The sequence below is a fragment of the Galeopterus variegatus genome, unplaced genomic scaffold (genome assembly GCF_000696425.1).
Source record: "Galeopterus variegatus unplaced genomic scaffold, G_variegatus-3.0.2 Scaffold401, whole genome shotgun sequence".
NCBI lineage: Eukaryota > Metazoa > Chordata > Mammalia > Dermoptera > Cynocephalidae > Galeopterus > Galeopterus variegatus.
The window spans coordinates 195250-213246 of NW_007726512.1; the positions used below are offsets into that span (position 1 = coordinate 195250).

Below are 17997 nucleotides of genomic sequence, written 5' to 3' on the forward strand. Positions count from 1 at the left end.
ATCCTTTCCTCCTTAGCCTAAGTGCAAGAAGAGAATTCACAATACCCTAAAGTAAGAAAAAAGCTCATGAAGATGCTGTGTGGTACAGAAAGTGTGAAAGACTAGGACAGAAGCTGAGTAACTTCCTTAACAGACCTATTAGGTATATTTTCTCGTCATACATTTTCCCATCTTGCTCACCACTTTCCCTTCACCAGTTTTTAGAAGTTTGTTGTTCTATAAAGGAAATTTGGTATCATAGTTATTTCTGTACAAATCTCATTATCATCAGATTATATCTTAGAGTGGTTAGTAATTGCTAAAGAATCTCTGAACAACATGCAATCAATAACACTGTACCTTATTCTAAAATTTATTAACTATAAACATCATTTTTTACTCTTAACAAATACATTCTCTTACCAGTTGTCCATAAACACCTTCAGAGCATTTGGCACATTAGCTTATATATCATAGAAGTTAGTAATTATTTGCAGCATATATCAATGAATGAAAGACAAAGATTTAATTTTCAGAAGTCAAGCATAGTTCCATAACCATATAATATAAACCAAATTAAAACTTTCCTGATTTACACAGTTTATATAAACAATTTGTGTAAGTCTTTAAAAATTACGATGAAGGCAAAGCCTTCCATCCCATATTATACTCCTACCCCAAATTAGCTCCAAATCAGTAACTTGTCTGAAAGGCTCAGTTCATCAGGAACCATAAAATGTTAGACTCGAGTACTTTAAATATCACTAACACCATGTGCAGGCTTGGGAGTCCAGGGCTGTGCTCTTCTGAAAGCTAACAGGCAGGCACTCTTATGCCACGGATATAAAGAGTAAGCATATTAAATAATGAATGACTAGAAAAACATCTTTCTCACTTCAGATTAAAGATACATTATACACATTATCATATGGTACACATTAAAATCTATTCAGCAATTTTAAGATTTTTACATGTTTTACAAATATATCATCTTAATTTTAATAAACTGTATTCAAGGTGACATTTTATAGTTACAGTTTTAGAATTATTTTTATTTGCAAAAAGTATTATAATACTTAAGGTGGGACACACACAAATAACATCATATATTTTATGTTAGGAATCCCAGACAATTTATTAAGCATACTTGATGTCATTATTAAGAAAAAGACACACTAGAATATCTTGCTACTGCTCTTATCTATGACCTTTAAACTTTCCATTCCAGCAACCTCATTAATGTCAAAATGCCATTAGAATGTCTGTCCACTTTTAAATCTCTACAGCCTAGGCAAATCAAAATCTTTTGGGTTCAATCAGGAGTGCTTTCTTTCTGTATTCAGCTAAAAAGCTTAATAGAGCCACAGAGGTCAGAATATTACTTTTATTAAAGAAAAAGAACGACATGACAAAGATAAACTTTTAGAAAGCAAGAAGCCAATTTTAGACCTGAATTGGGCAATATGTTTTTGTTGTTTTTTGCTTTAAAACTCTTTTAGTTTCTACACATAATTGTCAGATTCCTATAATGTATGTAACTGAGAACACTGACAGGACTTGTTTTTATATTTATTATTAGTACCTTTCCTTGACTGGGTGACAAAGATTGTGGAATTTGAGGCAAAGACCTCTGAGAGGCTTACTGGGGGGTGCTCTTAGACTATCAGTGAAGGCATGTCAGAAGCAGGGTTGAGTAGAGTGAGAAGTTGAACTCCTGTGCAGTTCCAACAAAGACCCTGAAAATCCCTCTGGGAAGGAGCTCTGGATTTGGGAGAGCCCTTCAGAGATGTCCTGAGAGGAAGCCAAAGGATGAGGAGGCTGAGCCTTTGTCCTCTTGTATTAAATGAGGGCTGCCTCTGTGGAAGAAGAAGGGCTGCCTCTGGTGTCAGATCCCTTCGACCCACAGCAGCTCCTGCAAGGGACTCAGCTGTGAGCCCCTCAGCAGGCAGCTCCCCGCAGCTGCGGGGAGAGTGCTTGATCCTGAACGGGGAATCTGGGATGCACACTACAACATTCAATACAACACTGTAATAGGAAAGAGTTCTCTGAATTGTTTTCAAAGACAGTTCTTTTACTACTACTACTCATTTTCATGGCTTTTATTCTATTTTATCTTCTTGTACACGCTGACATGTCAATCCTGTTTACTAAGTGATATTCAATGGGTTTCCTATAGAGCAATGAACCTTAACAGGCAGCTTTTAATTGGCCCACATAGGAAACAGCATTACTATTAATTCTACAGCTATAGCATAAAATAAAACCATCGCTTCTCAAACTCTAGAGCAATTAGACCTCTCAGCTATTTGGCTAACTCTGCTTCATGATACCCAATGCAGTTAATTATATTTTTTGATGTTAATAGTCTCTGTCAGTCTCAAACATAACTTCTCTTTGATGAATTTTTAAATTATATTTGAATAAAAAATAATCTTGGTTACATTTCATATTCAGTAATCATCACAGTTTAATAAAGGTCTACTCATCAAAGGTTGATATAAATTGCAATGCACATATATATGTCCTAAATCAATACACCAGACAATATATTTGTTATGACCATTATCTATTTAACATATCTCTTTGTATACATTTATAAAAGGTATAATCTCATTCACATCATAATCCATAATTATATTTCAAAAGTTACTTACAAACATTCTTTTAAAATTATATATACAGAATTCCATGAATTAACAATGAGCATATTTTAGGATTAGGTCGTAAGATTATTTAATGCGTAGGAAAAAATAACCAAATTATAAAATGTCCTTAAAAAATCGGCATACATTCTCGTGTTTTTTACGGCTATATTATTTTGGCAAGCTCCAAGAGTAATAAGAAAAAAGAAAAAGATTTTTTTGATTATAGATCTCAGAGAAATCCACTGAAATCATTACTAAAGAAGAGTAACTTAAATAATAGTTTTCTCCACATGAAGGCTGTGATAGGAGTTGAGGGTAAGGGTGAAGGAAATTTTTTTAAAAGGAGAGTAGAGGGAGTGGGAGGAGAGTATAAAAGCAAAGTCCATTAATGTAATTTCTTTAAAATTTGCATACTCCTCATTTACTTTACTCCATATTATAATAGGAAGGTTTTAAACCAAGCATTTATTTAACAAACTGTGAAAATGGGTTATTCTAGCTCAAATCTTTTATTAAATGAATAAATGAATGTTTTATTATCACATCAACTTAATTAATACCCCCTAATAAATTAATTTGTTAAGTTTTAATCTTCCAGTTTCTCTTCTCCCAAATCCTAAATCTTTGAAATATAAGAGATATCAAAAAGACACAATGAAATGTCCTGAAATGCACACATCAATGTATGAATGTCCAGTGGACACTATGCCAATTTCTTGTGTGTGGATTCAAATTGTGGGGTCTAAAGCTTGTAAAATTTAGGGATCCTCCTTTAAGAAACAAAACAGAAAAAATACAATTAGAAAATCAGGTACCAGAGTGAACAGTTATTTTTTTTAAAAAAATCACAACAAATAACCTTTTAAAAGCTGACAAGTACTACAACTAACAAAACCCAGAAAATTAAAATAACATGTTAATTAATTAATTGCCTGGCATTCCTTTCTAATACTTTCTTTAATTTTTTACCTGCATATTCTATGATTGTCTCTTCATATAACAATTTCATACTGTCACTTTCTATAATGTTGCCTTTCCTCTGGAATGGCTGATCAAAATGTTTTTCTCATTATTGATGGTTGGGATGCATAAAACATGCACCTACACTGCCCTACGTGTTCATGCTTGGTGCACTGTTCCAGCCTGTGCTCACAAACACTGGCATTCTGATAAATTCTATTTTATATTTTACTCATCAAAAGAGGGGAAAAGCATGGTACATTTGTAATTTTAAGTACTACACTTGATATGTGCTCTGTGTACTCGATATACTCTACCAAGAATATATAGGAGAAAACTTCTGTTTTGATTAGGTATCTGTGAGAACCAAATGCCCCCTTACTGTTTGAAACTTTTAATGACTGAAAGAATTTTCCATAGACTAGTTTATGGCTCCACATAATACAAATTATTTCTCTTCCACTACCCAAATATCTCAGGGGCCATAGGACACACTTAAATTGCCATATGACATCTGGTTTTGCACATTTATGTCACGAGCAGTGAGGAGGTATAATGAGTAATACGAGTGGCCATTTCTTCACCAGAATAGGTAGCAATAACTAAAGTGTAGATGAGTGTTTGCAAACCACATAAAAATACCCCACTAAAGCCAGACTGAATTTATTACCAACTGAACTTTCACTTAACAGGATCCTAACATGCTCTTGGCTACTCCTAAGCCATCATAAATGAGTCAAAGTGTTAAAAAAAAAAAAAAAGTCAGAGAATGAAATAAAAACCTTAAAAGATTGTGTTTAAATATCACACTTGTGCAAATTTTACCAAAAACATATGACCCTATGAATACATTCACATTCCCTTAAAAGAAACCTGTGCAAGTGAAGGGCTCTGATATTTCAAGATTCATTAGCTTTATGGATTTACCATGAACCCACCCCTTTAGAGACACTGACATTTTCACAAATTAGAGGTGAGTTCAATAACAAGGGTAGATCTGTGGTCTGAAAAAACAAAAAGAAAGACCACTCTTATCTTAAGCCAACTTAAGTTGAGCAGCTCTCATCTCAAACACACTCTTAAGGCTGTGGGTAGTATGTTCAGGTGAGTTCTAAAACCACATCTTTCTTCATAGCTTATGACATGTGAAAAAAATTTTGGGAGAACTGCAACATGCTATTAGTTACACAATATAATTGATTGATTTTTAATTTACAAATATAAAAAACTACAGAATTGCTTACTTTGTATTTTCTCATAATCAGATTTTTCCTAGAAACATCTGAAAGATATACATTAGCTCTAAACTAACTAACTAAACTAACTGTGGAATAACAAACATTACTAAAAAAACTAACTAAATTGCTATAATACATTTAAAGAAAATATACATAGCAAAGTGAAAAGAATGGGTCTTTAAAATTTACAGTACAGATAAATATGTATTAGTAAAATATCATCAGAAACCCACAACATTCTAATTACCCACTGAACCTTTCCTTAGACAATGTACAAAGAAGAGCATCAATATTCGTGTTTTTGGTTGTTGATGCTGTTGCTATTATGGCCTAGGTTCGTGATTTCAGTATATCATATATGGAAAATTAATAGAGCCATAATAGTAAATGACAGTTTAAGCTGTTTTAAGATAATTTAATATCAAATCTTTTTTCTCTCTTCATTTAATACAATTAGTCAGTAGTATACTATAAGTGATACTGACTTACCATTGCCATTCTGCTCCTAAATTGCTAGTAAGAAAACAAAATAAGGATTTGAGGTAAGCCAGCGACTAAGGAAGGATGTTTTCTCTACCAGATAATACATAGACATTTTATTTACTTAGAAATCTCATTAAAACGTACAAGGATAATTAGAATGGAAAATTCTCAATTTTACCCAAGATTATATTTGGTTATTATTCATTAAATAATAAGATGTATTAAATAATAATAAACACTGTATTTCAGACAGTGAAATTATTACAAAGCTTCAATGAATACATGTGTTATTTTCCTGGCAATAATAATGCCAATATGAAATTTTACAGCATACTAAAAATAATTCCAAATTCTTAAGTGAAGTTATAATTCATAACTTGTTTTTAAAAACTGGTAGAAAATATGCATTATATTATATTTTGGTAGCATCTGTCTATGAGTTTTAGAGGAGTTTAGAAAAGCAGAAGAAATAGCCCAATCCCAAGCAAAAACAGTGACGATGTCTTGCTTTGAAACTCTAAAATTTCATTTCTATTCTCTACGACTGTCATTAAACATCTATTCTTATCTGCTCAAAGTGTAATTTTTTAAAAAGGATGCTTATAAGCCAAATTCTATACTAGTAATATGACATCAGAAAGCAGATAAATACTAAAAATAAATCACACCTAGATACAAAACAAAGTACTCAATTGGGTATTTGAAAATGGTCTAATATAAGCAGATCTGGTATGCTTTCATTTAGATAAACATATATTAGTAAAATGCCATCAGAAACTTAATTACCCTCAATAATTTTCCTTAGACAATAAATAAATGAATAAATTTATTAACATTTGCTTGTTTAGCATGTCAGTGATACGAATAAGACAAATATGGTTTCTGTCAATTAGCCAACTTGTTTGCATTTACATTTTGCAAATAGAAATCAATATTTTAGTGTACAGCAGAGACTGTTCTAGGCGACTAAAAACCTACAAGGTATATGACAATATATGTAGTATAGAAATAACATTGTCATCACATCTAAAACACTAATCTTTCAAATGAGAAAGCCAGAATAATCCCTAAGACTATAAAAAGCACTATGAAAGGATCATTATGACCTTGTTGAAATTTATAGGTTAAGTGAAATGTTCACATTCACTTTTATTTATTTATTTTGATCCTATTTCTTCACCTCTCCACTTTGGTTTCAAAAATAAAGACAAGCTCTAAAAATAAAATCAGAAGCAAAATTACCAAAGTTGAAATGAAATATGGCTCTGCTTTTAAGAACTAACTTCCCTTCCCTTCATTTGACCTGTATCTATCTAAAAGTAAAAGAAAATTCAGATTTTTAAGGTATTATTCAAGTCTCTAGATTTCAGTGAATAAAACTTAGGGAATACTTAAGACCAGTACCGTCTGTAATGTCTTAAGGGAAAATTACCATGGCTTCCTCAACCAATGGACATAAAATAAAAAGTAAAACCCCACATATTAATGGGAAGTAGCAGTGAAAATGAGCAATTCACAACTTGTACTCTCAGTCTTCATCATCCAGTAAGAGAATTGTTTTACTAATTTTCATTTAAAATGGAGAAACAAAGGACCCTGTAGGGCAGAATCTTTGAAATTACATTCTTTTTTTCTACATCTGATAAGCAGGGTCATAAGGGATATTTATTTAGATGATTTGTCTTATAAGCCATTTTATAATTTATTAGTCTTTCTTGCACACTAAATGTGAATGTTTAATATGGTTCATGTTTATTACTGCCAATAGTCTCTCCTTCCTGTAGTGAGTGCCTTGGTTTAAATGCCCATCAGTAAGTGACATGCAAAATGTGAGTCCAATTAGATACACCAATTAGGGCTTTAATGGTTATTTATTACTGTACTAAGGTTCAAGAATCTATACTTAGTAACCTCTCAAATCCCTGGCTAAAGAGAGATGTGCATGTAATTCCAGTTAGTTGTCTTGAACAACTCAGCCAGAGTGAGAGAATTAATGGAAATCTATCAACTAATAGAAAATAACCTAAGTACATTGCATAGAGATGACAGGTTAGTAGCATCTGAGTTATTTACTTTCTCCCATATGTATTGTATTGTATTGTAATGGACAAATCGTTGATAAACCTGACACCACAGATAAATAAAAGCATTTGGGATAAGCAGCATAAGGGTAAGAATGTAGTTTCTCAGAAGTGGCAGGCTTAAATCCTATGAGAATAAGTAAGTGTACTGAATAAATATACTAAACAAGAGAAGAGTAACCCCGACCGGTAAGCATTTATAATAGTGCAAGAATAAAATATACCAACCCCTGAAATATTACGGAATATCAAATTAGGTGAAAAGATTGAGCCAAATTTTTCACTCTGAAAAATGGCATTAATGAGAGTGGGCCATGAAGATCTTGGAAAAGTAAGTTTAAAGTTTATTGTCACCTGTAACAGAGATCAGGAAACAAATATTAATTAAATAAAAAACTCTTTCGTATAGCTCTGACTTAGATACAAAGCTTCTTTATGAAGACCAAACGATCAATATAAAAGTTAAGAAGGTTGTATGTCAAGGAGAGTATATACATAAACTGAAATCTACAATCATGAAGTCTGGCAGAGAACACTGGCAGAACTGTGGCTGCATTTTAGTAGATTTTCTTGGTTAAATTCTGAGAAATATTCAACACTTCCCAACATAAGGAGTTGTGTGTGTGTATGTGTATTTGTTTATATATTTTATGCTCAATTAATTATCTATTATTTGAAAATAACAGAACTATGTAAAAAATCTAGATAACAGAATTGAAATTCGAAGTTATTTAAGAATAAATTTTCATGCCACTAAGATATTAATTAGTGATGTTCTAGGTGCAGACAATTTGAGGCATCAGCCCCTTGACAAATAATTCAATTTTTTTTCTAAAAGCTCACAAAGGAAAAAGAGAAATATCATATTGCCACTTCTTCCCAGGAATATTTTAAAAACAAGTGCAGAGAATTTACATGTAGCAGTGTCGACATACATACTGACTACATGGCAGCTGATTCCCCAAATGTAATGAAAGGGAGTTAGAATAAGATGAGCCTCAAGTTCCTCTGCAGCTCTAACAATCCGGTATTCAATAATTCTGTTAAATTAGAAGCCATGGCCTATGCCCCCTTGCCTACAGAGGATCCCTAGTTATGTGTCTTGCCTGGTAGTGAGGACAGAAGGTGGCATGGCAGAGGGAAAGAACATTGTGCTTATTACAGACTAAGGCAAGCATGGCCCTTTCCATGAAATCTTACTTCTAACTGAATTCTGGAAATATGCAGTCAATTTTCCAGTCTCATTCTGAATGTACTGCAATGTAAAGAGCCACAGAACAGACAAAGTAATGTGCATACATATACGATAACACATTCCTTTAAATCTTTAGGAACCAAAGACATTGTAACCACTTAAGTTGCTCTTGGGTTAAAGATGTTACCTGAAATGTAATTATTATACTTGGAAATAATAGGTTAGGACATTTATAGGTTTAGAAAACGAAAATTCAAGGATAGAAAAGTTACTGAATGGGGTATAGGAAAGGAACAGATTCATCTGGTGCCTACTTTGGAAATAATAGGTTAGGACATTTATAGGTTTAGAAAACGAAACTTCAAGGATAGAAAAGTTACTGAATGGGGTATAGGAAAGGAACAGATTCATCTGGTGCCTACATGTTAGAGCTTACTTACATCATCCTAACCTTTGCAAAGAACATCTAAGTGCCTGAAAACAGTGTTGTCACTTACTCGGCTTAAGTTAATTAAACTGTACCTAAATTCTAGAAGCTAGATATTTCTTCCTTTCCCTTAGGATAAAAACCCTGGAACTGCACTCTCACTATATAAATCCAGACCATGTATTTATTCACTGTCTGGCTCTATGTGACCAGGATACTACCTAATTCTTGGTCTATGCAAGGCTGATTATTTTCTTGACTCTCCTAACTTAAAAATCCTGTGTGTTCTTCTATTTGAACTATCAAAATAGAATAAAAATCTTCAACATCATTGTTGGGAAAATAGTTTGGTTTGGTCAGGACCCTCGCCTTGGGTCCAGTTCAGCATCATTGTAAGCAAATTGTGTGTGTGTGCAGTTAGTGCACATGTACGCCAATGTATCTTTTTAGTTTTGTTGCTATTCTTGTGTTCTTCAGAGTGAGAGAGACAGAGTTTTAGTGAAGCAGGTGGGTGGGCGTCAGTGGGCCTGGCACAGCCATGCTTTCCAACCTATGGCTCCAGGGACCTTTCGGCCAGTTACCTAGCTCATAAACCTGTGTGAAGGGGTCTAGTGACCCAGTCTGTGAATGGGCTTGAGGGGTGTGTAGGGCTCTAGACCCTGCCTTAGCGTGACAATCAGCCCAGTCGGCAGGATTACCAGCAGGTATAAGAGCCCAACAACTAGCGTGGTCAAGTAGCTTTACAATTGGCGTCATGAACAGGATTAAGAGAGCTAGACAATTGGCGCTGTGAGCAGGATTACGGACACTAGACACAGCAGACCGCCACAATCATCAAGAAAAATAATGTATCTGTTTTTACTTTACTACTGGCTTATAAAATATTATCCTCCTATGCCAGTTCCAGTTTCCTTAATGTTCAACTTTATCTCTGCCCCTTAAATGCAGGTATTCTCTAGGACTTTTACATGCTCAAAGTACATAATCTCTGTGGGTAAGTGTAGGGCTCTAGACCCTGCCTTAGCTTGACAATCAGCCCAGTCGGCAGGATTACCAGCAGGTATAAGAGCCCAACAACTAGCGTGGTCAAGTAGCTTTACAATTGGCGTCATGAACAGGATTAAGAGAGCTAGACAATTGGCGCTGTGAGCAGGATTACGGACACTAGACACAGCAGACCGCCACAATCATCAAGAAAAATAATGTACCTGTTTTTACTTTACTACTGGCTTATAAAATATTATCCTCCTATGCCAGTTCCAGTTTCCTTAATGTTCAACTTTATTTCTGCACCTTAAATGCAGGTATTCTCTAGGACTTTTACATGCTCAAAGTACATAATCTCTGTGGGTAATATCAACTTTTTGCCTGCAATTATTGACTTTATGTTTATATCTGCTTCATCTATACATTCTCCTTTGACTACTCGTGTGAGAGTCAAGCCTATATAAACAACTGCCTGCTGCACTATTTTTTTCTTTTGTTTATATGCCACCCGGTTCATAAATAAACTTAAAGGAGCTCAAACGGGTAGTATAACAATCAAAAAATACTCAATCTTATTTAATGAGAAACCTAATGTAATTATACTATGAGGTTCTAGCCAGTTGCTCTCTGTAAGTATATTAAAAATTTTGGCTGAAAGCTTTGAAAGAGCCAGGCTAGTTCCCTAAATCAAGGGCATAACTTTACTTTTGTTGCACAATTTCAATACAAAAAAAAGAATGTATTCTCACTTTCTTCTTCATTTTAGTACATATTATTTTTAGAACCTCTTTATATTTACAAGGGTACTTACACTGATATGCATTTAAAAGTAAGAATTACTCTGTAAAACCTACGCTTATGCACATTAACCTCACATTTAACACTGAAAAATAGATCAGCAAATATTTACATGTTTAATTACTTTCAGATCTCTAGGCCAAAGTGCTAAAATTTAAGGGCATATTATAAAGCATAATCGAAAGCAGCAAACTACCTTGATGACAAGGGGCAGGTTCGTAGAGAAGAAAAAAAGAGATTGTTACAATTTGGGACAAGGCCCTTGGACACAATTCAGCACATTACTTAAAGACACCTACTAGATTGTACCCAAGTGCTGCATAGAACCAATACTGTTAGCAAAATTCTAATTTACTTATCAATCAAATATTTCAGAGTAACAGAGGGATTTTTTTTGGACTGTTAATGAATTCATAGTGTTATAACTGTTTCAGACTTTTTTAACCTGCCCCACAACAATTACCTTCAAAGAGTGCAAAAAAAAAAAAGAAAAGAAAAGAAAAAAAAATTGCAATGATGACTACTTTATAAAGTACTAAAATACACATCATTTTAAGAAAGAATTTCATCTCTCACTTTTTAGGACAAGTCACTCAGAATACTTAAAAGACAAGTATACATCAGTTACTAATAGAGTCATAGTTTCACATTTTTAAATGAGCAGGAAATTTAAAAAATGGAGAATGAATTACAATACTTTTTTTACCATTACTACAGTCTGTAAGTGTATTCATTTACTTGACAAGTAATAAGAGTGGAAGAGGGGGTGAAAGACCTTGAAATACAATGCAAACATTTTAATGGTACTGAAATTTCTGTGCCTATCTCTATCATCATATGTAGAAAAGGAGGCTTTAAAATTTCATGGAAAAATTCTAGTGTTTTAATTTGAGCTTTCCAAAGAGAAATTTTCTACATGAAAGAAATAAACATGTCACTCTTTATTATATTACTGAATATCACATTTTTGAGGATTGTAAATGAAAAAATCTGCTGAATTATTAGGGGTTTGGTATTTTTACATTTAAAAAAGCACATGTTATTCTGCATATTCAGTAATTATTCATAATAATTCAGCTGCAGGGCCAGCCCGGTGGCGCACTGCTACAGTGCGCCGCTTGGGAAGCGCAGCAGCGCTTCCGCCGAGGGTTCGGATCCCACATACAGACCAGCCGCTCACTGGCTGAGCCTTGATAATTAATATCAGCATTAAAACATTAGTTACTATAATATACCATCAATAAAAATACGCTTATATATATATTATCTGTTATCCATGCTCTTATGGTGTAAATATTTTAAAAATAGTTTTTCCATCTTTTCCTTCACTGCCTCTTATCACCTTTTTATGTTTTCATTGTGCCTATACTGACCAGCTTCACCTAGAATATTTGGTATTCTACTTTAAGGTAGACTAAGTAAGTTAGAAAGCTAAACAGAATATTGTGTCCTGGGGTGCGGGGGAAGGAAGGAGGGGTGAAGGCTTTGAATAGAAAAGTAAAGAATTGTCTTAATAAACAAAATATGAAAGCAATAATGTATAATAAACTCTGTGATACTTAAGTGTTCCTTCAGAGTATCTCTGTGTTCACAATAATAGGAATTGCTAGATAAGGAAACTCTGGAGAAGTGAGATATTATTGTATTAGTTTGATCACAATTATAACTAATCACCATGTTAACATCTTATATATAGGAAAATTCTAATTAAGATGCCAGAAGTACTGCAATTAAAAAAAAAATGGTACCAAGAGTTAGGTGCTGTGTGTCTAATACAGACAAAGCAATACCTGTCTTCAGCAGTTGTCTGTGGTGGTATACCTATATGTAAGAAGGCAATCGTCCAGTTAAGAGGTATCATTTATATAGTATTGAAGTTTATAACACACTCCAATACATCATTTTCAAAACAGAAAATTAACCAATGGTATATTCTACTTTCTGTAGTTAATGAACTGGCACTCAGTAGAGAAAAGAATAAAATTGCTCAAATTTAATAAAGTAGAAATTATCAGAGCTTACATTTCAAATCAGGAATTCAGGTATTCTATCACACCCGAACATATACATACCTACTATATACCTATTCCTACCGTACTGGATTGTAATCTTTTTAAAGAAACTAAAGACCAATTTATAACCATCTATAACATCTTAATACAAACTATCGTGTCCTGAACATTCAAACAATGATGTCAAATGTTATACTGTCCTGAACTTGAGTTTTCCTAACTGTGGGCAACATAGTTTACTTAAACCTAAACTTTAAGGAAAGGTTATTTGCCTCTTTAAAATGTTCTTGAGCAATATACAAGGTAATAAACAGAAAACAATGGTTTGAATTACGAAGAGTAAAACCTTATTAGAATATTTTTACCCTAACTATCTGTACACTATTTGAAGATGACAAATTCTCACTTACTATTCAGAAATATACTTCCATCTTGCCTTAACACATCTGTTACACTGATGGCCCTCTCTCCTACTTCTGTAACATTAAAGTGGAATCATGACTGAGTAAAGCTAAATCTGCTAGGAAAGACAGGCAGAGGTTGTCTAATCTGTTAAAAGGGTTTTTTTTTGAAAGAAATAAGGCATATACTTAGCTATATAGTTTCTTAATTTGAATTTATTTATTATTATTTATTTGTTTCAATGTGTTTGGTTGGGGTTTTTTTTGTTTCTGGTTTTGTTTTGTTTTGTTTTTAAGGTTAAGGATCAAGAGCATGACAGCACAAGCCACAAACTGGAAGAAAATATTTGCCAAAGACATATCTGATGAAGGATTATTATCCAAAATATACAAAGAACTCTTAAAACTAAACAATAGGAAAACAAACAATCTGATTTTTAAAAAATGGGCTAAGACTGAACAGGCACTTCACCAAGGAAGATATACAGATAGCAAAAGGCATAAGAAAAGATGTCCAACATTATGTCATTAGGGAATTGCAAATCAAAACAATAATGAGATTCTACTACACACATTAGAATGGCTAAAATCCAAACACTGGCAACACTAAATGCTGACGAGAGTATGGAGCAGAAAGAACTTCTAATTCATTGCTAGCTGAAATGCAAAATGGTACAGGCACTTTGGAGGACAGGTTGGCAGTTTCTAATAAAACTCTGGTGACAGTAAAAAGATCAGTGGCTGCCAGGAGTTAGGGGGATGAGAGGGATGGACGGTTTTCAAGGCAGTGAAAATACTGCAATGGTGGATACATGTCATTATCCATAGAATGTGTAATACTGAGAGTGAATCCTAATGTAAACTATGGACTTTGGGTGATAATGATATGTCAGTGTGACTATAACAAATGTACCATTGTGGTACGAAGTGTAGATAGTAAGGGAGGTGTGTGTGACGGGATAGGGGTTATACAGAACTCACTGTATGATGTGCTCAATTTTGCTGTGAACCTAAAATTGCTCTAAAAAATAAAGTTTATTAATTTAAAAAAAGTTAAGGCAATTATTTCCAAAGACTCAAATATTTAAACATTCTTGGTGTTATGGAAAATATTTCAAATTTTTGAAGCTCTCAAAAACAGGATTACATTTGAAATGTTATGTTACTTTTACTGAAGAGTATTACACATTCCTTGTTGTAAATCAACCTTTATTAAAATAGTGTACAAATGTGAATGTTGTTGAAAACACAATATAAAGTAGAAATCAACATAAGTAGGTGAAAACCCAATACAGTTTAATAAATAGGGTGAGATATGTGCTGTACCCATTCCATTTTGGAATTGTTATAATAATTTTACTAATTTGGACATTGTGGCTAAAAATTGGATATTAATGTACTTACCTTTGAGTCATAATTTTGAAGGCATCTGGGAGGTAGCAGTCTGTATTTTCCATCTGAAAAGGGTCAGCATCACAAATCTTGTCATCTGTCCGACCGTAGTTAGCACTCTCAATCATGATGACATCACTGCCCGGACATCGCAGATCTATAGAATAACCTTCACAGGATAATTCTCGCCTAACTAACCCAAATGGTAAAGCTGCTCTGCTGAAACCTTAAAATAAAGAGAGAAAGAAAACTAAACTTTAACTCATCTATTAAATAAATTATTTTAATAAGGCATTTCAAGTAATATGATTCATGTCTACAGTCAAGAGATGTCCTACATTCATGCATTTATTAAATGATTATTTGGTTTTTTACTGTAAGTCAGAAACGGGTTTTTTTCTTTTATATATCTTTATTTGGACTCTTCATCTTTATGGATATTTTAGAATTATTCTGACAAAATGTTCTCTGTATAATCTAATGTAATAAGGAAATAAATGGTTCTTTTTTAGTAAATCCAAAGAAAGATGACAAATTCAATCACTGAATTTATAAACAGTGACAAGTTTTACATATATAGAATACAGCAACTAATAAAGGAACAATTTTCATTTGTGCAATGGAATAAAAGTGCTGCTATACACTGATTTACTATGCTCACTTAATGTATATATACTCATTGTTGTTAGTAGCATTATCTTAAAAATATCTTTGTCTTAGCTGTTTTCCCCCCAAATAACTAAGATACTTATGACAATAAGATACTTATGGCATGACAACTTATTTCAACTTATAGACACATTATTTAAAACTGAGATTGCTGAAAGGATTTTAGGACCATCCAATCCAACAAGTTCAAACACCCAAAAAAGGACAAAATTTCTCTAAGATTCAGTTTTGTCTTCTACAAAATTAAGATAAAACATCTGTGAGTTACTTTTCCTACTTGTATGACTCTAAAATGAAATACTGCACATAAAAATGCTTAAAGTGCTATATGAATTTATGCATGGTACATTAGGTAGAGTGCAGACAACCACTGTACCTGAGTGCTATAAAAAACATTCCTGAATGGAATAAAAGATTAGAATTTTAAGTTTTAAAACCACAGTTTTCAACCACGTGTCCCGTAAAGTAGTAACAGATCACAGGACAAAGGCAGAAGCAGGGAAGAATAGCTAAGAACTATGTGTGAGAAGAACATCCTTGCTGTGCTGTTGTGTTACCTAATGGTTAGCTACCACATTGAAATCATCTCCCACACTGTCTCAATTTATTGAAGTTCTCTAAACTGTGACGGTCTGTAGCACTCCTAACATAAAAGACCAGCAATGCTTTTAATATTTTTCCTACCTCTATCATTATATGAATTATCCCATATATCCCCTTTCATAGAAAAAAATTACATGTGGAAGTAAAGTAAACAGTTCTGGGTATAAACTTCTAAGTTGAACAACCGGTTGTGGCCAGGTCAATACAATGCCAAAACCTGTTCTCTGAATCTTTATTGCACAATGTTTCTCACTAATGAAATAAAAAATCAACTGGATAAATATGCATCTTCTTTCTAAGATGTAAATAATCCTTCAGAAAAGGTTATTAGGTCACACATTTGCATGATTTAAAAAATCAGCAATTCTCAAACTCGGCTGAAATCAGCTCGACTGAGAAAACTAAAGGTGTATCTGGACTGAAGAGGGAAGAAAATGGTAAAATTTGGAACACAAAATCTTTAGCAGATTGAGGCAAACCCCAACCTTGGTAGGTTTTCACCAAGTAGGTTTACGGTATTATGAAAGTGCTGAGAAGTATGTGGAGAGGTGGACTACTAATAAAGAAATACAGAAACAGAGCTGGGCAAATGTCAGGACAAATGGTCAATAGGCCAAACTTCCAAAAGGTAATTTCTTCCCAATAAGTTGTAAATAAACTTTTACATGTATTTGCTTTTTTTCATTTCTTGATCAAGTACTGTACTGTCTATACAAATAATTCAGGTAAAATTAGTATTATTGTGTTTGTTTTAATTAAAAATATTTCTTATGGCTTCAGAAGCTAACATTTCTGTGGCAAAAGCTGCGTGGAAATTCAAACAAGTGACACCAAATAAAATTTTGAAATGCAACCTATTTTAAAGGCAGAGGTAATTTCTAAGTATAACTCCATAATAAAACAGAATATATTATTAGAAAATGTTAGGGATATTAGAACATGCTATTTTTTAAATAGCCAGTCTTTTGGCTTGAAATCATCATTCACAATTCTCACCATTTTGTCAAAAACATAAAATTGGTTATAAGCACTGTGGTTTTTAAACTGAGCCCTTTAATTGTTGCTATTAGTTTGCAGGATTACAGCTATGGTTCTAAGTGAATTTTCCTCTGCTTGTGAAAGCTACTCAGGAAAAGTTGCATACTTGAGTGTCTCGCTGTTCTGATAATTCAGGGAGAGGATTTTTAAAGCCTTAGTTATAGACATACAAAAAAGTAAAGTAAGAAGAAGGAAAGGAGAAATCAGCATACTTTAATAATCTGTAGATTTCCAATATAGAATCTACTGGAGAAAAGAGGTCATGGTACTTATGCTTTCACTGAAAAGAACTTATGAGGTCTTAATAGTAAATACTGATTAATTTAATGTTACAATGTTTATTGTTTTAAATCATAAATGTTCTCTTTTCTAAATTCTTGCTCTTACCTTTGTTTCCACTGAAATTTATACATATCTTTATGAACATGTTTATTGTTACTACATGGCACTGTGCATATTCACTTTTTATATCTACTCTGCTAGACTATGACGATAAGGTTCTGAGTTATAATCCCAATGTCTAGAATAGCACATGATACATAATACCAATAAATGCTGCGGAACCAAATCACTGAATTAAATAACTAGTATTTGTTTAACACAATATAAATGGCAGTATGTTTTCCTCTGTAATATCTATTTCCTTTGGTAGTAAAAATTAAAATGGTGAATATTAAAAAATAAACTACTTATAATCAATAAAAATTGTGCCATCTCCCCCAAAATAACATATTTAAATTCTGTCCATTTATTATTTTCTATGTATCACTGGGGTCCATTAGTGTTTCTCACAGGACAAATGGGTTACATATTTATGAAACCTATATCCTTTATCTAAACTTTTATGTTTTCAACTATAAATAAATAAATAAACATATCCCTAAAAATAAATATGAAAGTAAAAATAAATATTCTGCACAGCTAGCATATACATAGCTAACATTTACAGAGCAATTACAATGTGCTGGCATTGGAATAAATATTTTATATGGATCACCTTGTTTTATGTTCAATGACTTCATCAAAAAGATGAAGAACTGTTATAACACTAATTTGACAGAGTATGAAACTAAGGCACCAAATAATAGT

The 17997-nt window shown here is 33.0% G+C and overlaps 1 protein-coding gene across 16 annotated transcripts in view; it reads right to left on the reverse strand.

Annotated features, from left to right (window-relative positions):
• The window catches only part of LPHN2 (latrophilin 2), a 188029-nt gene that overhangs the window by 70244 nt on the left and 99788 nt on the right, over nt 1-17997 (reverse strand). For all 16 annotated transcript variants that reach the window (XM_008568332.1, XM_008568343.1, XM_008568336.1 and 13 more), the window contains exon 3: nt 14611-14824. In XM_008568332.1, the coding sequence (XP_008566554.1) occupies nt 14611-14824 (214 nt within the window). The remainder of the gene's footprint in view (nt 1-14610; nt 14825-17997) is intronic.